The 25,164-nt window shown below is 39.3% G+C and overlaps 1 protein-coding gene across 1 annotated transcript; it reads right to left on the reverse strand.

Moving 5' to 3' along the window:
- Positions 1-206: 206 nt before the first annotated feature.
- On the reverse strand, positions 207-14,579 carry LOC139722443 (protein MFI-like). Its single transcript, XM_071633737.1, has 8 exons — positions 14,307-14,579; positions 13,314-13,460; positions 11,993-12,232; positions 10,904-11,043; positions 9,741-9,911; positions 9,065-9,120; positions 8,128-8,273; positions 207-278 (listed from the first exon to the last, which is right to left on the reverse strand). Exons 1-8 carry the CDS (start codon positions 14,562-14,564, stop codon positions 207-209), a joined length of 1,230 nt encoding a protein of 409 aa, XP_071489838.1. The 5' UTR covers positions 14,565-14,579.
- Positions 14,580-25,164: the final 10,585 nt, after the last annotated feature.

A 25,164-nucleotide genomic window follows, 5' to 3' on the forward strand; every position in this document is an offset into this window, starting at 1 on the left:
GGAGATGGTGATCAGATTGTCTACTGCATCGAAGCGTGGGTGGTAGGCAAACACATGCCATGCACACACTCGCCAGCACAAAAGATGCGACGAACTTGATGATGATGATGAAAGGGATGATGCCCGTCTCAAGCTACTCGGAGCTGGTGCGAATGAGTCATCCGCCAGTGGTGATGGAGAGACAGTAATGAAGAGTCGGGGAGTCTCTATACTTTTGACGTAGCTGGCCACTCCTTCTCACCCTCCTCCTCCTCCTCCTCCTCCTCCTCCTCCTCCTCCTATTTCAGAATGGTTGTTTGTGGTGGTACTGATTCTTATCAAATTCATGAGATTAGGGCCTAATATAATCCCTCTCTTTTAATGAAAATAAAATGATAACCCTAGACCGAGACTACGACATCATCACCACTGTCTTTTCACACTCACTGTCAACATACACCGCCTCTCATGAGGACTGACTATACATGGTTGTCGGGGCGTAAACAAAGAAATGTCGTAGCAGACAGGCTGAGCAAAATGACAACAAAAGATGGCGCTGTAACATGGCGATCGTTTTTCCTTTTGTCGGTACTTTCATCCCAGGTCGGCAACATCAATGCGGATCTGATACAGAATTGAGACTCTATATAGTTTGTCTCTGCCGCTGCAAAGTAAGCCTGATCATCCTTTTCCATCTAAGCCGCGGTGAATGTTGTCCTCTACACTCTACATTCTACTTGAGACAACAGAGAAAGATCCAAATCAAGATAAAATTACAATGTATTGACAGTGAATCCTCAAAGAGTTCCCTAGTATCCCCGAGTCCATGTTGACTTCCAAATGACGTGGATAGGGCCGGTGTCTGCAAATCATGAATTCTGGAAGTGGAATGATCAAAACATGTGTCGAGGAATTTTCAATCATTTTGTTTGTCATAAATTCTGCACCTAACGCCCGCACTTTCTTGCCTTTCGTGACGTCATAAATAGTAGAATCAGTTAAAGTAAGCATCACAATACATGTTATGCACTTTACCATGACTAAAAATGTATATACAAAGAAATCAATGTACAATGACAAGGAAGGTTTTTATGATATACTATGCTACATGGAAAATGCTTCAAGACTTAATAGTTAATGGAGGGAAATAATAATAATAATAATAATAGCTGGTTTTTTATATAGCGCATTTCACACACTTCAGGGTTTCAATGCGCTTTACAGACTATTATTACCCCGGTCACTGGATACATTATTTCCAACCAGCACTAACAGTGCTCATTCTCCACTCCCTGGGGAGCATTCCAGCCAGTCGCAGCCATTTTACAGGCGCGCACATGCTGATCAACCAACATAAGCTTTCTCATCCTACCGGGTACCCATTTATACTCCTGGGTGGAGAGCAGCAATGTGGATAAAGTGCCTTGCTGAAGGGCAAACGTGTCGGGCTTGGCATGGGCTCGAACCCACGAACCATACCACGCTCATGTCGTTCACAGACGAGCGCTCTTATCCACTCAGCCACGACACCTCCACGACACAAACAAACAAACAAACAAACAAACAAAACAAACAGGGAAAACGGAGGGAATTGTATCGTATGTAACTCGTTTCACTATTTTGAGCTGATACACCTGTTTATAGCATAGTGCGTTATGCATATACAAAAATAAAAAATAAAGAATAGATGCTCGCATATTTCGAGTGAATTTACTGCCGATGACACCACAAAATGCAGGAAAGATTTTTCAGAGCTGAAGCTTAGTTGATAGGCCGCACAGGAAAAACAAAAATAAAGATTTTATGATTTCAAACCTTGTATGTTTTTTTTTTCTTTGTTCACACTTTTCCTTAATTCGTGGTATCAAATGACAAGTTCACACAAAATGTTTATGTTTGTAGATTGAGTTAATGCAGTTTGAGGAAAATCGGACAATCGGTTCAAAAGTTATGAATTCTTAAAGTTTCTCTGCAGCTATCACTCAATAAAATTATTTCTACAGTCTGTGGTGTCACATATGGACAACAAAAGAAAATATAAAGAGGATTCAACAAAATGTATTCTTTCTGAAAAGTACACATTCTCCCAACTTGTCTATAGACTATGAGTACATGATATGGTTCCCTTTGATTTCTGAAAGAGGTACTCGTGAGTCAAGCATTCTTGCATTTTGCAAGAAATATGAAAATATGTTGAATTCTCTTTTTGTTTTCTCTTTATTATTTTACGTATTTGACATCACAAACTGTCGGAGTCTTCTCATCTAGCGATGGCGGCGCAGAAACTTCATCAAATTAAGTTCTAAACGGACTATCCGATTTTCCTCAAACTTTCATTGATGTGTTTTATTAATATTGCTGCATTCACTCATCAATACATATATCTGGATGAATTTGTCCTTTAAAGCTTATTTACATCAGCAAACGTCCTCGTGGTATTGGGATTTCACAGAATAGGCACTGGATGTTAGTGAACCTCTGCGCAAAACCAAAAACTGGTTTATAGACTTATAGATTCTACTTGAATGAACGTGATAAAGTAGAAGAGAAACAGTTAAGGTCTATATTTACTTAGTTCGGTTTCTCATGCAGAAGTTTTTGTTTGTTTGTTTGTTTCATTTCAACAGTCAGTATGAACGTCAACTATAGGGAAAGGCACTGTCGATGATTAAAAGCATGTTCACATCGTTACCCTATCATTTATGACAAACAAGTAGGATCATATCTTCGAATTGCGTTTACACAGTCCGTATAGTTAAGTACACCCTCAGGGCTCCAATATCATCGACCTGTTTCATCGGTATTCACCGAGCTTTCGCTTTCATCTGTAGATGACGCCCAACATTCCAACATTTCAGTGTTATTATTTCTAAACTTCTTTATTTTTTTATTTCATGTTATTATTTTTTAGTTGATATCGACGACGTTGCAGGAGAAATGGCGTCATCGACGGCGAATCAGATGCACTACGTGAATATCTCTGACGCGAATTTCCAGGTGCTAATTGAATTGAGTCATGTCGACTGACTTTCATGACTTAGCAGGATAGTGGTCCAGTTCCGTTCCGAATAACGCTTTTGAGGCCAGCGGGGCATTTAATGAAGCATTTTGTCCGACAAAGATTTCGGACAAATTTGCACTCAGCCAATCAGATGCAAGGATTTTAGTAGCTTGTTTTGTCAGAAAAATATCCGACCAAACTGCTTCATGAAATGCCCCCCCCCCCCCGATCTTTATAAAGATGTCCCTCGTGTGTGAAATGACGCCAAGATGATTACACAATGCATGCAGCAATCCGACGTGTGGCGCTCTGTCATAAGCGAGCTTTAAATCTGGGACGCGAACGCTAAAGGCGACGCTAATTAGGCCAAAAAAAAAACGGTGTTCTGCGTCTGCGCGAGACGGCTATTTCCATTGTCCAACCCGGGAGGCTGCGTCGTCTTATAGCTTTTTTGTTTCTGTATGTGCAGAGTTCGACACATTTACTTAGGACTTCTTTGATCCTCTTCCATTTTTCTCGTCGAGGGCGCCATCGTCAATATTATCTCAGCTGGAGAGGAGAGGTTACAATCTTAACTTGACGAATAGGGCTAAATGAAGGGTGGTAATAACTCTAAACTGCCAAATTTTTGGTGTTGTTGTTGTTCATATCCAGTTAAAAATGACTTGTAGTCTGAAGTCAGGCTTGGTCACCGAACAAAGATAATCAATTTTACCAATACACACACACAGCACACACACACGCGCACACACACACACACACACACACACACACACCCACACAGCACGCACGCAGCACGCACGCACGCACGCACGCACGCACGCACGCACACACACACACACACACACACACACACACACACACATATATATATCAACTCAAAATCCACAAAAAATTGGCCAAAGTGAATTTCCATTTTTTTTTTTTTACATTTAAAGGGCCAGCGCTAAGCATTAAAATGATATAGAACTTGTTAGAATTGGATCATCTAACCCATTCTAAAAGTGATTGAAATATGAGAGAGTTTGGAGGGTTTCATAGAAAAGGGAGGAGAGAGAATTTAAAGATTAGAGTCACTCAGGCATGCTGGAAAGAAATATCAATGAAAGCATGTTTTATTTCCCAATGAAACAGAACCTATCTGAAAAAATACGGTCCAGAAAAACTCTAATATCTCAGTTTGTCGTTTGTTTTTAAGCCACCAAATTTTGACAGAAGGTAGACAAAATATTACTCTCTCAGGTAAGGTAAACTTTAAAATTTGAGTTGGACAGCCAAGTGACATATTTGGTTTCATTACAGAGAATACTTATCTGAAACTTTTTGTGGGTTTTCGAGCTGAGCAGCTCACATGTTATATCTGGCAACATTATCAGTGTGTACACATGTACATGTACATGTATAACATCCTATACTGCAATGTCAAAGTGTAAATGGCTACTATGCTATCAATGTAGTTCCATTTTGTTTTGGTGTAAGTACATGGGACACTAATCCTTTTTCAAATGGAAAGTGACATAACTGATTTCTTTTTCAAATAAAATATAAATTGCAATACATGTAGCGCTAACATTTCAGGTATTCTATTCAATATGACTTTGTGACCAAATCAGCACAGCATGTGGACTCGGCAGTTTCCATTCAAGCTACCATACATGAATAAAGAACACACAAAAACATAGAAGTTTATGAAGTTAAAACAAGTTAAATGAATAAACAATAACATTCAATAAGTTCATTCTCTTTTATTCAGCTCTATATCAATAATTGTACATTATATGTACTATACATATCTACACACACTCAGTTTCAGTGAAGACGAATACTGCTGTCAGCAAGATAGAAATACATAGTCTGACTCTGATCATGGTCCTTTATCAACATGTCTAGGTTACTGTCTGAAATTCCGGTGAGAATTCTTGGGATGCCACGTCATCCTGGAAACAGAATAATCAAAAGTAAAGGTAACTCCTCCAGTCAAAGAGAAATTCAACCCCCCGAAAGAAAAAAAAATCAAGATTTTCGTTAAGTACACAGAAACCTATGTACCATTAAACTTGCAATATGGGAATTTCACTGTGAAACGAAGGTATTAAGTCATGTAACAAAAGGAAAGACTGTGCCCATATGAAATGAAACTGTTGATATCTCAATCTGCAAATGAACTTGTAACATACCATGTGATGCTACCATCCTCTCTTAATGGGAAATGAACCTGGATTCAAGAGGGCGCTGTTGCATGGACCCACGCTTCAAGCGTCTGCTATGTTCTAAACGTCGAAGTAAAACCAATTTGTTTGGAGAATATGTTGAAAATGGTAAAAAATACAGTGCACTCCCGTTGTAACGAACATGGTTATGATGAAGTTTTAGATAAAACAACGTAAAAGTCAGGGCCTTAATTATCATCTAGATATCTTCATACACTTTTAAATGTTCGGATCTAACAAAATTTCGATATAATAACAGAAAACTGCTGGTCCCGAGGACTTCGTTATAACTGGAGTCGCCTGTAATGTTAATCTTTGGCAATTGTTCCTGGATGGTTTTGCCTAGGCTACTACTGTACATAATATTTTATGGAACCTTCAAAGCCCTCTTAAATCTCAGATTGGTACACCTTTAACTGCTCTTTATGCACTATTCACAGAATGGCACAAAATTTGCAAGCAAGAACAATGGGAGTGCATCCACAAACATGTTGGGCTTTCCATACATTTCATCGGAAACATCACTGTCACCATGAAATATTCCTGAGTTATACTACAAGACTTGGTCTTAAGGTACCAACTCTGATTACGCAATCGACTTAAGCTGCAGAGGAGTTAACCTCTTTATGGTTGTTATTGTATATTGTCTTTCTTGTATTATCTATCACAATTATTGATGTGATGAAAATAAAAGAATCTCCATGTCCGAAGGCCTCTTTGTACCATTATTTGTACCATTCATTACACCATCTTGAAGGAGATTTCACAGGGGGAAAAAAAAGGTGATTTGCACAAAAGCACTGATGCATGGGGCATTCATGTACCTGCTATACATCATGGCACCCTTTGAACCCCAAAACAATGTCATGAACCTCTTTACAGGAATTGTAAGTTATGATGACAGCAGTTTTTATGGTAGCATCCACGCAGCAACCAATCAGATAGGAGTATTTGAGTAATTACCATGGTCACTGCAAATACAGAAACTTTCAATTGTTGCAAACTTCTTTATGGCATGGGCACGAGGTCACATGACAGTGATGACACAATGAAACTCAGATGACATCATAACTCTGCTCGGGATGTTTTGATCACATGACCTCCTTACGTAAGCCATACTTCATTAAAGCACAATATAATGCAATCCCACTTCGAGTCTACTTGTTTGCAAACTCAATGAGTGTGTCTCTATGTGACAGCATAATCAATAAGCCAGTTCAGAGTTAGTTCATAGACACATTGGTAGGAATGACCTTTCTTTTTTCTCAGTCGGTTAGGGGCACTTCACTAATTTCCAGAGCGACATAATGCATAAGCTTTATGTGACAATTTATGGATCCATCAATCCTGATCAAACAAAGAATAAACTTGCGTAGACCAGATGACCAGAATGATCCGTCAATCAACACTTGGGAAAGCATCCATTTCATTAATTTGCATTGAATGTATTGACAATCTCTTTCTATTGATATTGCCAAATACCACTTTTGCTGTCAGGTGGATGTGCTGGCAAGCAGCATTTATAAGGATTACATGAATAATCATTACATCACAAATGCTTATCCCACTGAATTTAAAAACCAACATGCCTGTTGGTCCAAATGACCTTGATTCTGCTCATGTGCAAAGTGGAACTCTGAACTGGCTTATAATGACCTATTCAGCTCTTCCTTTATGCCTGTATATCACTAACAGGGATGATCTGTCATTGTAAATGAAACAGTATGCTAACTATTTCTCATATTTCAGTATAATCTGTCGCTTTCATTTCACTTCAACAAACCAACTTTGTGAAATTGAGACACAGGAAAAGAAAAAGAACTCGACCTTTTCAGTCCACATCAAATGATAACATTGTACACACTTCAATGATTGAAAGATATCAACACTGCGGGCAGAACACCAGTTTATAGCAGGATCAAGTCCATGAACATGTCACCAATGTTTAGCATAGAGTTGAATGCTGACCTCTTTCCAGTATGCCATGCATTACCCATGGTGTGGTAAATTCAAATGACAGCTTAAAAATCTCATCCAGCCAGCCCTGATGCAGCAAACTGCTAGATGGCGCAGACTTGTCATGAAGGTTGCATATATTTTGTTTGATTCACTGGAATGAATATTTACTTCGCTGATTGAATGAAACCATGTCAGTGATGATGATGATGATGCAATGACGTTGACAACGTTTATGATGATAATGATAATGATAATCGTGATGATGATGATCGTGTTGATGGTGATGATGCTGATAATGACGATGTTGACGATGAGAATGACGATGATGATCGTGATAATAATAATGTTGATGATGCTGATGCTGATGTTAATGATGATGTTGCTGATGATGATGATGATGATGATGATGATGATGGTGATGATGGTGATGATGATGATGATGATGTTGATGACAAGAATAATTACAGAGTTGACAACGGCACTGGCAAGGCAGTTATGATCTACAACGTTGTTGATGATTATGCCAACTACTGTAAAACGAGGAATGTTCGCGTGCATTTTGATTTCGAGAATTTCGCAAGCGCCAGGATTCACGAAATCAAAATGCACGCGAAAGTTTTTTTTATACACTGTATGCATCGAAAATTTCATGCAGTGAAAAAGGCCGTCGCCTCCAATTTCGCAAAAATTTCATGCCGCGAATTTATCATGTTTTACAGTATACACAGCCCACCATTCTGCTTGCATGATGTCAAACATTCCAAACAACTGGAACAAACTTTACAGCAACAATAACGACAGAAGTTTTCTCTGCAACTGCTTTGATATGAAAACTTTTCGAATTTCTCTGTGGATACTGGAAGCCGAGCCTTGTAGAGGTACGTGTCTTGGTAGAAGCCAATTTAATTGGACGGATTTAGTAACTGCAGTTCAATTTCTTTACTATTGTCTTTCTTGAAAAGCACTCCCTCATTTCACCGACACTCCCTGAGCCGGTTTGGACGGCGTTGTGCGGATGTTGGCGGTGGTTGCTCTCGATGGTGACGGGGCCGATGGTAGAGAGTCCATTGTTAGGCTGAACTCGAATGGGTCTTGATTGCTGGTCTTGAATTTTAACCGCTCATCTAAAATAAGCATACAAACGATCAAAAGGTCAAGAAAAACAGCAGACACGCAAATTACTACGGCCAGCTGTTCACATCACTAGGAGTTTTTTGCACCATTATCAAAGAAGTACAATTGTTCAGCCATGTATACATTCTTTAAAGCGGTCTATGCCATATGACAACATATACTATATGTACATACTTGACATGCATCATGAGGATATCTTGAGAAAGAACAGAAAACAAAATGGAGCACTTTCATTTACAGCATTTACCATGCACAATGATTTTGCATAACTTAATACGTATCCTATCAGCTATGATATCATGGACATGGACAAATGACACGCTAAGTGTTGACTAGAAATAATCAGGATGTTACAGAATGTTTTAACCTCAAGGTATGAAAATCTGTTGCAGGATTTTTTCACAGTACGATTCACTTTGGCTGAATCAACAGCTGTAGATGAGTGTATGTGCAAAGGAGCTGTTGCTGGAACAAGTGTTAGGATGTGTACATAACATGACAAGAGATACTGATTTGTTCAACTCCACGTAAACTAGAATTCATCTCTAAACATTAACATTGAAATTAATGTGAGTGTGGTGAAGATGGCGAGGGGGTGTTGGCATAAAAAGAGAATTTGTTGTCCATTATTTCATCATCTGTGCATTTTCAATCTTTTCATATCATCTAATAAAGCATTATGCCTCCGGCAACACTTCGTGGCGGAGGTATAACAAGGTGTTTGATTGTATGTTATGTATTGGGGGGGGGGGGGGGGGGGGGGGAGAAGGGCAAAACTCACCAACAAATGTCTCTGACCCAGCTGATGTTGCAATTTCCTGCCATGATTTCTGGTAGCTGCCAAGGAAAAGAACATAGACAAGAAGGAATTTGATATGGGCTAGTCCAATACCAATCAGCGATTGGTTTGAGCGTGATAGTGAACCAATTTGACAGAACATCCCACAACACTCTACACATGGCGGAATATTTCCACAGAAACGAATGACAAAGGATAGGATAATGCTATTCTTAAGTACAATCATTAGAATGGATGTCTGTTTTTATTACAATATTAGAAATGCAGAGACCCAAGCCCCCATCTTATAAAGTGGAGATTCTCCCGCCTAGATCCCCATGCAAACTGGAAACTCTGATCGCACGATAATGCGCACAATATCATGTGGGCATAGCGGACTTCACAAGCACAAAGTAAAAACGCTCCTTGTGGCAGGGGTCCAAGCTCTAGGGTTATAAATGCTCCTTGGTGCTATCTTTAGCCTTTTTTTTGTTTTCTTTTTTGTGAACACATAGTGTACATGACAAAATAAAGTTGGGACAGGGAGAAAGCTAAATTTTAGGTGGGAGAAGAATACATGTACGTAAAGTGGGAGACACACAGCTAGAATGGGAGAAATTCAAACTTCAAAATGGAAATGGCAAGTAAGCTGTATGCAAATGAAATCTAGTCTCCTTACTCGTCAAAATTCAGGCCGCTGGTCCACTGCAGGAGCTCGTCCACCTCCCAGTCGTCCACTTGTTCGGGTCCCTTGATCTCCAGGGTAGCCATCATGCCGTCGGTGGCATCCTCCACGAGGTGGTTGAGGCCCTGGTCGTCACTGGTGGCCTGCAGCATGCCGTCCTGGTACCTGGTCAATGATGTCGGGAGAAAGAGAGCATTAGACGTGACAACAGATGAAAGCACCCCACACACCTTTCTTATGATGTGAACATACTCCTAAGTATTGGTGTCACCTTTGTCGACTTTGATCAGGCATGCATACACAAGAGACACCATTTATTTGTGTGTTGGCTAAATTTCATGAAAGTTGCCGAAATTAGCTCACTGAGCTATTATACTGATGGTCAAATGGCTGAAAAAAAAATAACAAGAATGCATACATCAGTTTGAGAAAATAATGCTTCGACTATGCAGATACCCACGAATAAATTTCAAAATGAAAATGAACCATTCAAGCCCTTTACCTTAACATCACTTCCCATGGGGAAAATGAGCATGGTGAATCTGATTTTCACAATTAGCAATTACCCACATTCAGTACACTTTATTTCCAACAGATTTACTTCTATACAATACTGGAATCATCGGTGGCAGCCATGACCATGCAACTCAGACTTTCTTTTCTTTCAAAAGTAAAAAGGTTCAAGTGTGTGTGTGTGTGTGTCACACACATACACACTGCTATAGCTTCTGATCATTCGAGCATTGAGAATTAAGGGTTTATGGGACGAACACTGTACTAGGGCTTACTATGGCTCAGTCAGTAGAGCACCAGGCTAGCAATCCAGAGGTCTCGGGTTCGAATCCCGATGGAATCCCATTTTCTTTGCTCATTTTTCCACTGACTCTGAGACATGTTAAGTATCCGTATGGTTAATACACATCAAACCTGGTTCTGGTAATGCATGGGTTAACTCAATTATCTGGCCATGTTGTAAGTGTACCGTAATTGTATATTATGCTATTTTCTTTTAATGTGTCTACAATGTACACATGTATGTATTTTGTGATGTATGTTATTGTATTGTAGGGCCTCTGAGAATAACAGTGTTTAGCCACTGACAGAGCTACCCTACTAAAACAAAACAAATAAACAAATAAATAAATAAATAAACTCACATCTTCTTCATCCACTCCAACTTCTTCCTCTTCTTCTTCTTCTCCACGTCTTCCCTCCGCTGTAGTCTGGAATGGGGGAAGTCTACCTTCTTCTTGGAGCTATCCCATGTCACCGGATCCTGGTCTGCTCGCAAGATTAACTGAAATGTGTGCGAGAGATAAAAACAAAATCAGTTGAAAATGTGCCATGAAACATATCCATCCTTCCATCATCTTGGGCATCAAGACATGAGACTTAATATGAATGGGAGTTCTCTGGCATACTGTGCATGAAAGGTGATCAGTGGTGTGGACTTTTTGGGGTGAATTGCACAAATAACTGAACCATCTTAGGCATGATCACATGCATATACCTCATTTAAAGATAATAAATCTTGCTTTAAAAAATACATTCATATCTGTGAAATGATAGACAAGAGAAGTTCACTGAAATTAACAAAACATAAAAAGTTATTCGCCTAAAATTTCCTCTTTTGCAGTACTGGTAGACAAGGCTCTGATTATTCCCACAGGAGATACAAGATTTAAATCCTGCTCTGTGCATACATCCTTGCTCAAGATGTTTCGCCCACGTTTTCTCCACCCAGGCATATAGACCGATTCGGGTTGGTTGAGGGCAGCAGACAATTTGTGGCACTGGGCGCAGCCATAGGCTCATTTTGAGGTGTCTTAGCCAACCCCCCCTCCTCTCCCCCACCCCACGGGCAACATGTTTATCGCGCACATGTAACAAAGGTTCGCGCACTAAGCAAGCATTCGCGCACTCAGTACGAGACGCCTATTGGCTAAAACAACCATGCATCAGTTTTTCATTCCGCATGCGGAAGGGGATGGGGGAGAGGGGAGGGGGGGTCGGCTAAGACACCGCGTTAATAGCGCTGCCCATGCCAAAAATACACAGAGCGCGTCACAGAATCGGTCTATAAATGTGCACATTGCAATGTTCTTCTCTTCCTTTTTTCTTTAAGACAACAACAACAACTATGTTGGGTGATAATATTGGGAGGTCCCTGTGGAGGAACATTGTTTACACCTGCTGAAGAAGCCACCCTTGGCAAAACGGAACCTATTATAATAGACTTTTCTCACCCTGTCTGATACCAGCCGCCACCCGTTGTTCTCCGTTCTCTGGTACCATCCCGTCTTGTCCGCCACCCCCTGGGGCCCCGCGCTGGGTTCAGGCATGGGTGCGATGCGTCGGTTGTGGACGTCCTTGGCGGCGAAACGCTTGGAGGGCGCTGCCGTGTAGTCCTTGGGGCTGTTGGCACACATGTCGATGATGGGACGGTGGGTGAAGATTTTGTAGTATATGTTGGGTGGGAACTTAGCCTTTGAGAGTTACATGGAGGATAAAAAGGAAGATTAGTGTTACAGTTAAAATGTAATAGATCGATGCTAAATCTATGCACAATGAAAGTCAAGAAAGTTGTTCAGCATAAACATGGTTTCTATGCTATACAAGTACTACCCAAACTGGAACTAGAGAAGCACTCTGAGAGCGCAGACCTCCGCCAAGCAGCTACTTTCCACCAGTTATCTTGTTCTTCCTTAGAGATCAGTGATTTCCACCCATACGTATACATGCTGAAAAATTGTCCGATTTCCAAATATAGAAGCCTTTGTTACATCAACTTCCAGCTGTGCGGTGAGCCTCGCCCTCACAGAACCAGAACACGCACTTAAGTGCGGGTATGAATAACTAAAAAATGCTCAGCTTGAACTCCCAAGTTCATTGACCATACCTGCCAAAATATTGAAAATCCTTCATAAAATTCATAGAAATTTTGGGATCACTAATAAAATCTAATCAACTGTTCCTTATGGCATTCTCAACCTTTCTTGCATGTTTCATCCCAATCCATTTGCAACTTTTTTTAGTTATTTTGCACACGGACAAACAAATAAACCACTGGTAATGAAAGCATAAGCTCCTCCCTTGGCAGAGGTAATCATAACTCCTTGATTGATTTCTATCTGTGCTTAATTGAAGTTCTCCATAAAAATTTCCGGATCACTAATAAAATCTAATGAACTGTTCCTTATGGCATTCTCAACCTTTCTTGCATGTTTCATCCCAATCCATTTGCAACTTTTTTTAGTTATTTTGCACACGGACATACAAACAAACCACTGGTAATGAAAACATAACCTCCTCCCTTGGCAGAGGTAATTATACCTCCTTGATTGATTTCTATCTGTGCTTAATTGAAGTTCTACAATATAATAAATCAATATATAATTTCCTGGCCTGCATCTGAACTGCAACACATACAAGCACTTACAAACAGAACAAATTTTACTGAAACAGTACAGCAAGAAGCACTGCGAGAGTAACGTTATTGTTGTTAAGTGGCAACATGGTTACACACATCACTTGACAAAGAGGGACAAAAATGAGAGCAGTACTCACCCCAGCAAGTCTGAACTTGATATGTATCCCAGCGGCAGCATCCAAGAGATTAGCCTCCTTTGGGTTGATGCAACGCAGCATCATGGCTGGGTTGCCCCGGCAACGGAAGTTGATGAGGTCCCGGTAATACCGGTACACCTGCACATCCTGGTTGAGGACAAAGGCGAGGGTGTCAAGTAAAATAGGGTGATGGAATTCATACAAACCATGGACATGGTTTTCTTTGTGTGTGCGGGTGGCAGTGGAGTTGTCATAAAGAATTGCAGATTACATCAATCACAAGCACGCACCTATTTATACAACAGAGCTTAGATTGAAGCTTGATAACATATCTAGGTAATGCTGACGCATTTTCTGCTTGATGGACATGATATACAAGATGCGACACGTAAAGAAACTTTAACTGTTGATCAAATGCAAATTTCCTAGGACTACTAGGAGAGAACAATCTTTTCTTTCCCCTCATTTACTTTTTATTCATGTTACTTATTCTAATGCATGTACACTTGGTATGTCTGGTTTTTCCTTTTTTTTATAGGTAAACAACAGCACTATGATTGTCTTGAAATGATTTCCTTTACAGTAAGAAATCTATGCTCTGCTTTGGCCAAAAGATGGCCATCTCTGTTGCATGCCAGAAATATGTGACACATACAGGTACACAAAAACAGCTCCATTTGCACTTATTTTTGTCACAATTAAGGGACTGAAGTGAAAATTAATATCCATACTTTCTCAATACAAAAAGTCTATTGTGTCATCTAGATAGGAAATAATGTTTCCATCATGCAAGATTGGCCCTCAAAAGCTGATCAGCACAGAAAACCCCCTAAAGTTGTACACACTGTTCAAATTCCACGGCACAGAAAGTGTTAAAAAGTAAGTGAGATTCTTTGAACATCCAAAATGTATTGTTCAGTAAGAAGAGCAACAAACAACATTATTCAGCCAATAATTCAATCCCCATTCCCTAGGCCTCGTCCCTAAACTCACAATGTGTCTCCTCCAAGCCTGCTGGATGATGGAGGCAGCTTCGTTGGGCGCCAAGGGCGTGGTCCTCTTCTTCTTGACAATCTCCGCCCCCTTCCTTGCTCTCGGCCTCCTCTGAGACTCCGCCTCCCCCCGGCGACCCACGTCGACCGGCCCCCCTCGCGACTCCTCCCCCCGCAGAACCCCTGTCTCCGGGGAGATGATGATGGAGACGGACTTGGTCGCCGAGGAGGCGCTCTTCATCGGCGAGAGATCGCCCATGCTTATTCTCAGTCTGTCCTGGTGATGATGACGATGGCCTTGTCTTTGTCGGATGTGGTGCCACCAGCTCTGAATGATGTGGGCACAGTAGTCTTCAAATCTGAAGTGAAGACATAAATAAAGTAGTGGATGGGCAAAAAAAAGAAAACAAGAAAGAAAAAGAAAAGCCATCTGACAGTTGGGTTGACAGCGAACAGAGTGACTAATTCAAAGATTATGCTACATGATGTATACACATATACGAAAAGCTGCATTACTTTGGTGATTCCTCACATTAGTCCATAAGTTGATTTTTATCCTTCGGTTTTATGTCAGGTTGGTAATAGCTTCTGACCAAAAAAGCCACAAAAATTAAGGGGTTTCAGGTATGAACACCATATCAGGGCTTTCCATCGCTCAGTCAGTAAGAGCAGTTGTCTGGCATTCCAAAAATCTCAGGTTGGAATCCTGATGGAATCCCATTTTCAGTGCTCATTTTCATTAATTTCTAGTCAGTTTTCCTATTTGTTTGAATGCATTACTTCAAGGTTCATTAACCTTTACCAGAAGGCTCTGTGGTAATATATGATGTGAATAATTTACATCATCTTGGTGACTGTGGCTCAGTGGGTGAAAACCATGCAATCTCAATCTTGAGACCCCCTGCTTTAATCCCTCGGAGGTAGTGCTAGGGCCTTACAGCACTGTAGCTGTTTATTGCTGTTGTGCTCTCATTCCTTTTTTCTTTTCTTTTTTTGTATAATTATCATATATAGATTTTTGGAGGGGATGTAGGGCTGGGAATATCACTGAGGTTTACTCATATACACTTTATTGCTCCCATAGTGGCAAAGTTGTATAAACCCACAATCAAACTACATGTAAAAGCTGAGGTGAAATGCCGTTCGCCAGGAGCCAGCAGTCCCACCCTCACTCACAAGACTGCCAAACAAGGCAGCCGCTTGTACTTGGATGCACTTACGAGATGTAGGCTTTTCCTTGCTCTTCGGCCTTCGTGCAGTAGGCGCTATAGTACTGGTTCAACCGTGACTGCCTCTCCCCAATTTTAGCAGTTGTCAGCGAGGTGTGCGGTTGATTCTGCATACAATCATTGATTTAATTATTTAAAAAAAAAAAGAAATACACAATTAGAGACATCCGAATATTTGATATGATGGTGTTAGCTGAATGACATTTGTGTGTAATACCATATCAAACATACTGTACATACACAGAATATACATGCATACATATGATATAAATATAATTATATATATCATACAATGTGTACGTACAGTGTTCAAATACCAAGATATTACAAACACACGTCACGTCACTCTCAAATCAATACCTCCAGCACAATTATAGTGTAAGTACTGGATATGAAGAAAACAAATGTAGCATGATAATGTCTGATAGTGACAGCTACATTGATTCATTTCGTAGCTACTTCAGTGAGGTTTTACAACCTCATCTTATCTGACAGGCTTTGAACATTTGCACACACTTTGAAACATGTAATCATAAAAATGTGGCACTTGAAAACCTGATTCATTTCAAAACATTCTCCCTGACACTGAATTGTAACATTCTAAAATAAACCACTATCAATTGACTTCACTGGAGTGAGAATCATTAAATTTCCACATTCCTACTACTTGTCTTACAGCTAAAATGTCTGGTGATGTGCTCTGAGCACTAACAAAACTATCAGATTCCCTTTGTGGTGCATTGCTTTGTTTCTGTATTCTCACATCTCAGTTTCACTTCATCTGATTCTGTCTTTATGTCTGATTCTACTCTGCCAGGGATTAATTTCCAAAATCTCTCTATCCCCTCCTTTTTTTTCCCTACAGCCGTACAGCTGTCTCATTCTCTCCCTCTCTGTTTTCCTCACCGAGTGGATACTTGAGACGGAGCGTTGATACGGCGACACCTGTGACCCGAGGTCGCGGCTCCCAGAATTCAAGCTTGCCCGAATGCACTGAACGCTGGCCTGGGCATCCAGGATCTCAAAGAGACGACATCTGTTGGAGAGACGAAAGTATCAAAGATTTTTGGCTCTTTTATTCATTTTTATTACTATAACATTATACTCTATCATGACATTCTGACATGCTTGTAAAGTAATCATTTCATTGCCATGACTTGTTTCTGGGCTTGTACACACAGTAAGCTGAAGGGTCATGAATTCTTTGTGTTTTGTGGATAATTATACAAATGTGGAATTGATTTCAGCTTGGGTAGCATTTGATTGATTACAATGACAAGGATTGTGAAGACAAACATGAAAATGAATTACAAAAAATAAGGGGGGGGGGATATAGAAGAGTTTTCCAGAGATGCAAAGATAGGTAATGGAAACATACACACATGTGTATCATGGGGTGAGGGAAAGTGCATTATTGAAGAGACATGTGCGAAGTAAAGGAGGCATGCTTAAACATGTTCTCACTGTGAATGTGCAAATTACATAATTACCATAATGTCTTGATTCTTATTTAATTTTTATTGCCAGGCTGGAGTATCAGCCATAAATGTTGACATCAAAAGCCACTTTACGAACAAAGAGATTCCCCTCAGACTCTATTGTATAGAACAAAATTTAAATGCAATAATTACTCCTGTAAATAGGTCATAGTTCAACAATACCTCACAGGCTACAATGGCAAACATTTTTTCCCTCTTTTCTGATCAGTATTTTTGATGTGCCTCACAGGGTTTGCAATGATTTTTTGTTGACATTTTATGTAAAAAAAAAAATCAAATTCCCAAATTGAATTTTGAGGAGCACATAAAGGGTGAAGTCATCATGAGATACTACGGGCTCTGGACACCAAAGAAGGGATGAAGACTGCATAGATTAGTAGCAGACGGGTTAGCGAGTTTGATGCTATGTGTTAGTGCTACCTGGTGAGGTAACCCCTCCACTGCCGCTGGATCTCGATGGCTGCAGCACTTCGCTGCTCCAACCCCTCCTCCCCCTCCTCGTCCCCCATCGCCCCCTCATCCCGGATGAGGGCGAGGCGGACAGACTTTGGGGCGGACGCAAGGTGGCGGTCTTTCGGTGGGGATGGGTCATCTGATGACCGCCAAGGGTTCAGAGTTAGGTGACATGAATGGATGAACAGTTGGGTAAAAGTGCAAAGAAATCAGTGAGGGTGCAAGGATACAGCATGACAGACACTGAGCTCTCAAGAAGATAACAGGTGAAAGGGTATGTATGAAGATAGAGACTGAATACATTGTAGGAAGGATTAGTTTTTCCTATATATAGAGGGGGTGGGGCAATAGGCATGGAATGAGATGGATTAAGAGAAGCAGAGAATGGATTGATTCTAGTGCATGAATTGAATGCAACACACACAGACAGTTTTGAATGTCAATGGTTCTCCTACACTGCAAACTTGATTACTAAGACAAGGATAACACAATGAAGATTCAGGGGTTAAATACACAACACAACAACAAATGCTAACTATATAATATTCCCAAATATGAAGGCACAGACAGGGTCGGATGCATAAATAGTGGAAGTTGCTCAGCTAAATACTTGGATATATTCTTGTTGGTCTTTTTTTCATAAGGTATTCCACCCTTACGTGCTACATTTTGTAATCAGATAACCTTTGAATAACATGTGACATGCAAGTTATCATATCGTTACCTGGTTTTCTGCTGCTGCAAGACAGTACTCTTAACGATCGTTCCATGAAAGGCTAGGGTACTGGTGTATCATTAGCAATGCATTACTTGGATGTATTCATGCATAAGGTGAGGTTTGGCCTGAGCAGAATACATTTGACCTTATGACAGGAGAGGGAAAAGTGCCTAAGGTTCAGCAGATTCATTGCAAAAACTTTTGCCAACTCAATTTCTGAATGTGTTTGGAAAGGTTTCTAAATTGAATTGACACATACACATTTTTTTGTCTATTTCTTTTCTTTCATTGGAGTATCACAGTTGTATTCTTACCTTTGAACTTTAAACTTCTCAGAAGTTTCGTCGCTTGGTTTCTGGTCAGCATGGTACAATGGACATCTGTGTGGGAGAGATGAACAAAATGGCAAAGTGCAAGTAATCAAACAGTTAAAAACAAGACTTTTTAACCATCTTGAGTGATGATTATAGGGCACAATCAGGGGCATACACATGTGCATTGTAATAGGGCCAGAATTCTTCATTAAGTGTGATGAGCATACATGTACTGGTGGTCTACTGAGGAGGTGGGACCTACACCACAATGTACAAGGCACGGGTGGGAGCTTGTGAATTATACTAATTATAATACTATCTTTAGGCAGGGTGCTACAAAGCCACCTGCCTCCTTGCCCATGAACGCGGACAACAAAGATTCAAGTTCACCTACATTAATCTGTGGTCCTACAACTAGAATCTAGTGTGGATTGAGTGAATGCAGCAATATTATGTGCAGATCACACCAGCTACTTAATTGTTATCATAGACCCCATCTAACACGTTAGATTGACTATTACGTTAGAAGTATAAATTTCTAGCGTATAAAAAGTGATAGGTGAAATACAAATATGAAAAGTCAAGATGTTGGCAAGATATTTGAACCACTTTAGATATCAGAAGAATGAAGTGATTGCATTCATCAGTGCGTTAGAATCTAGAATCATAGTGTGAAACTAGAGTCTCGCACCCTATCGCAGTATCGTACCATATTAAAGTAAGGCGGAAAATAGACTGCGACTGATAGACTGTTAACTGCGATACGCGTAGGTTTGTCTAACACTAGAAACCTCCTTAAAACTGTGTACAAGGAGCCGAGCACCCCGGGGTTATGTAGGGTATATTAAAATCGAATCACTTTACCCCAAAGGTTAGACTGAAAGATCCGTCTGTCCAGAGGAGTCTTTTACTTTCATTGACATTATCATCACACATCACTCTCCTCCGTATACACTGTAGGAGGGGACCCGTCAAGCCAGACGCAGTCTCCGCGGAACATATCCCCGACGACCAGATACAGACCGATGTTTCCGAATTCGGTCAACCCAACAGTGTGCTTACAGACTAAGAACGAATTATTAGGGATCATAATATCAGAACATGTACCGGGTTTACGGTACTATTCCTTGTTATTCTCCTAATCATTGCAAAAAGCTGCCGCTTGCTGTTTGATCAACTCACCCTCATCCCCGCAGACGTACAGGGCTGTCACCACCGTGCTTTCAGGCATACGACGGCGTCTGTTGCCAGGTTGGTAACTACGCGGTGTAGGGTAACACTTAAGTTCAAGATGAGCCCAAACCCCAAAGCTCGAATGAGAAAGCTGTCAGGAGCTAATTTCACGATCTTAGAATACTGTAAGTACCTAAAATCACTAGCAGGTGACCTTTAACGCGTAGTTTCTGCTCGCAGGTTGGAAGAACGAAAAGATTGATGAAGATCCTGGAAATCCAGCTTGAATAGCGCCTAGTGCAGTGTTGTGCTTTGTGTGTGTGTACTACGTGTACGTGTGTGTGCATGTGGTGTTCACCTACACAGCTAAGCATGTTATGCACGCACGTACAGCTGGCTGGTTTGTGGGTTTGTTGCAACAAAATAGTACCTGTAGTAGCGCCACCAACGACAGAGCTTCTCGGCAACTCGTCCATCCGGCATAATTTATTTAATCCTTTAGTAAATAATGTAGTATTGAAAGTAATTTCATGACTTTTCCCTGCCGTTTCCATCTTCATAATAGGATTGAATATAAATATATAGGCCCTATATTGTATAGCTGTACTTGAAAAATCATACCAGTCCTCATTGTCGTAGTGTCGGGTTCAACAGCAACGTGGGACAATAATGTGATTGTTATAGAAAGTTGGGAGCTGCAGTGATGTAAAAAATGTTCAAGTTATCACAATATTACTAGTCTTGATGCATATGTGTAGGTCAGTTGTATCACAAAACATCCTACCATATAAAAATTTAAGATTAAAACCTAAAATCATAAGGAGATATCACTATTTTTCTCAATAAACCATAAATGTAGCCGGTTTAGTCCAAAAACAATCTTATTATTACTATTGCTCACATTTTGAATATCTATACTTAACATTGTATATCCTGATTAAAATTTGTAAATTGGTTGTTTCTATCCCTATTAACTCACATTTTAGAACTATTTTGAAGCACTAAAACTGGGTTTTTGTTTCATCTTCAAATGGTAAATAATATCTTTAATGTTTTTATCTGAGTTGTCTTAGCTCTCTTAATAAAGTTGAGAAAATGTATTAATTTACCGTGCGTCTTTTTGACTACGTATCTCGCATAATTCCACGTTATGGAAGAATTTTCAAAATTTATAACCTGAAAAATTTCCAATCCCATCTCTCTCTCTCACTCTCTCTCTCTCTCCACACACACACACACACACACACACACACACACACACACACGAAGAATCCACACACGAAGAACCCACACATAGTGTGAAATGGGTTAGTGTAAAGGATGATGCCCATGTTTAGTATAGGCTCAACGAACTTGTCGGATACATTAGAATCTAATTCCAGCCACCCCCTCCTGGTAGGACCTACACATGACAACATGAAGAATGCCATAAATTCCACGTACGTGAAATTTGTCTCACATCAGCATCAATATTAAAAAAGAGATACTTTTATTGGGCAAAACTAAACTTTAAATTCGAGGGTACGTATAAGGATGGTATAATTTTGTTAGAGCTGGGGATTCAGGTTCTAACTTTCCACAAGATAATTAGAATCTTCTTATATCAAATATTAAAAGAGCATACAATTCTAGGAGGAATTCAGTTTATTTGACCCAAAAAAAAAATGGTTTTGAAATGGCTGAGATAGCCAGAAACAAAAAGGTCCTATATAAAAGATCGGTCCCACCTTTTATTAGAACCACCTTGTATTACTTTGTTTTTGATATCTCAGCCATTTCAAAACCGATTTTAATCAAATAAACTTTGAATTCCTCCTAGAATTGTATGCTCTTTAATATTTCAGATAAGTGGTTTGTAATTGTCTTGTGAAAAGTTAAAATATGTTTCTTCATCTTTACCAAAACTATGCCATCCCTTTAAGGTGATACGTTTAGGTGATACATTGTTTGAAAATTTGGGTATCATACAATATATCTGAAGATACCATAAGTCTTATATTTGAAGAGTTTGTTCGCAAAAACCGATAAGTCCATATTTGCCAAATGGAGATATTTGCAATTAAAGGTCAAGAAAAGTAAAGAGAATAATAAGAAAATTGTTGCTTTTTTTGACCATAACTTCAAAAATGTACCTTTATATATAGTGACCAATATATCATAAAGGTGTTATTTTGTACTTTATGACAGAGACCGTACTTCAAAATCTTCAAAAATGGGTTTATCGGTTTTTACGAACAAACTCTTCATTTGTAATTACACTTGAATTGGAACGATTTGGTGCGAAATAAGATACACTGGACGCTCAGTGGTTTTAGTGGGCTAAATCCGTATAGAGTTGATATGTAAGGCATGTTTAATGTCACAGCTGGGTGCATACAGATAAGACCCGTTTCTTATGATAGCAAAATAACATAACTTTTAGGGCCTAAGCCTTAAAACTTGTAACTACTAGTACACAGATTAAAAATGACAGGCACAAATTATAAGCGACCCTTTACAAATCTTAATCCAAGACATACACAATTTTTACAACCCAACATCAAAATAGTGGTCAGCACATTAAACATACAGCAAACGAGAATAATGATTTATTAATAATTCACCCTTCATTAAAACAGCAATCGCCCCAGATTATGAAATAGTCAATGACCTGTAGGACTGTACGAGAGTTAGAGATGGAGGGGATGATTTTTGAATAACATATTGACGTCAACAAGAATTTGAGATACAAGTATACTATTGCATAAGGTATAACAGCTATATCTTAAGTAGGTAATTAAAAAAGGGCGCTGTTTAGAGATAATCTGTACTATAGTACAATACACGCCAGTGCCGTACTATTATGGCACTGATACATCATCATGCCACAAACAAGCAAAAATAGTAGTCTTTTCGTATGATTACAATGCAGTGGCTCCATAAATTTAAAAATCCCATCTATAAACCAACAGCATAATATTGTTGGTTTTTTTATTTTTGTCCTGAATTTGTATCACGCAATCAATTTCCCATCTTGTATATTATGTTTCACTTAATTGTATAGACGCATAGAAATAATAATGCTTTTTGGGAAAAGAGTGATATTGGTAGGGTTTGGTATAATTTCACATGTGATTACTCATTTATAGTAGTTGAGGAGTAACCAAAATAAAAAAAAAACCCACAAAACTTTATAGGAAACCGAATTTTGAGGTCTTTTGATAATATGATTCAAATTGACACTTTCAATGCTTGTGACAAATACCCCTTTAATATGGTCATTATATTATGCAACAAAGGACCGTAAAGGGAATGTTAATCGTATGAATGGAAACAAATCACACAATATTGTCCCGGCGCTCACTTTGACGTTTGCCAATTTGTTCGCTCAGTATTTGACATTACATGACAGCCTCCTTATGATCCCTTTTGTTTCTTTCAAAATGATTTTACAAGTGCAATTATTTTATGTGCTATACCAGCTTTTACATCTATTCATACCTTATAATGATAGTACATGATTCCACACAAAAAAGTGTCATATCAACGCAATGTAATATTCTCAGAACATTAATGACAATCGCAATATCTTCATTTCTTCATATCTTCATCTTTGCAATTTGTCCATTGATTTTGGGAACAATGAATTTTGTTTGTGCTATACTAAAGTTGTCTGCTACGTTTGTAAGTAATGGGGGACACTTTGATAGCCAAATCAAGATCTCCGTTAAGAGAGCTCTTGTACTCCAAGCATATAGTTTTGCCACAATCTTAGGGAAATGTCATAATTTCTGCAAATTTATACGATCTATGTAGTGTACGTTTTCCTGAAATTATCAAACACATTATCCTAACAGTGACTTTCAGGTAATAATTTCAGTAACAAATGCCATCACCGATATCATATTGTGTTGATTATATATAGAATATCATCCATGGGTTTCTACATATTAAACGCTTTTTAAACTTAAACTATAATTTATCTATACAATAAAAAAAATATAAAAATCGACGCTTATGGGGATAACAATATGCAGTATCAGGGAGATAAAAAAAAAGTGTGAATATAACCTGAATTTCCATTACTTAAATACATCAGTTTCATAGTGGGTCCTATACATACAATAATTAGAAAATAGAATTGAACTAGAAAGACCTCATACCTCGTTAATAGGCTGTAGTCATATTAGGAAGTAATCTACGTTATGTTTCTTAAAGTTGAAGAGTTTGAATGCAAAAACCGTTATATCCATTGTTATCAACATGAGATGTTTCAGACTGAATCTGCTCAAAAACAAATAAAATGATTTTATCATGATATCTGTAAAAATTTTAATAATATCTTCAAACATATATCTTGTTATGTAACGAGCGCAGTACCACTGGTGAAAAACTTTTATATTTCTCTGTTTGATGATGAGCTTGCTGAAAAACTTTGACGATGTTTTTGCATGCAAACTCATCAGTTGTAATGTCAATAACTATAATTATGTGTAACCACCGCGTCACATTCTAGCGTTGTCACGAGACAGTGACTATATCTACATTTAAGATCAGACGGCGATTCAAAGTGAGGAATGTGCTGCGAACAGAGGCTATGTAAGCATTATGAGTCAGTCCTTGGAACTCCACACACAGAGAAATTACGGTTCTAATTTGCACCCTACAGGGTGCATATCGTTGTAACACCAGCGGCTCCATTTAGGGTTCTATTTTTGGGGGTGCTTATTTAGCACCCTATATTTAACACCATATATGGTGCATATTTGCACCCCTCCATTGGGTTCCCTTTCTGCACCCAATAGGGTTCATATCGTTGTAACACCAGCGGCTCCATTTAGGGTTCTATTTTTGGGGGTGCTTATTTAGCACCCTATATTCAACACCATATCTGGTGCATATTTGCACCCCTACATTGGGTTCCCTTTCTGCACCCCATATGGTGAACAAAAATTCAGGTGCAAATTTGCTCCCTTTCTGGTTCATATCGTTGTAACACCAGCGGCTCCATTTAGGGTTCTATTTTGGGGGGTTCTTATTTAGCACCCTATATTCAACACCCTATAAGGTGCAAATATGGACCTCTATACAGGGTTCCCTTTCTGCACCTCATACCTGCACCCATTATGGTTCATATTGTTATTGTTGTAATTTTGCACCCTATGGGGTGATAAAGTCACCGCAATATAGGATGCAATACAATTTGCACACGTCTCTATATAGGGTTACCTTTCTGCACCCCATATGGTGAAAATTATAACCTTTTTTTTTAAACCAAAATAATTATATACTGGATGCCTTCACTGACTTCACAAACAATTACCTAATGTCTACTGGATGCCTTCACTGACTTCACAAACAATTACCTAAGGCAACACTCCAGACATGACGCAAAATAGCATGCATAGATTTACACACAGTTTCTCAGTCAATTAAATCCACAATCTTTCGAAAAATGAAGTCAGAGACTTCAATTCAACAACAAATAGAACAT

This window comes from Diadema antillarum, unplaced genomic scaffold, assembly GCF_040938485.1.
Source record: "Diadema antillarum isolate AM-2024a unplaced genomic scaffold, OU_Dant_1.0 scf00000165, whole genome shotgun sequence".
NCBI lineage: Eukaryota > Metazoa > Echinodermata > Echinoidea > Diadematoida > Diadematidae > Diadema > Diadema antillarum.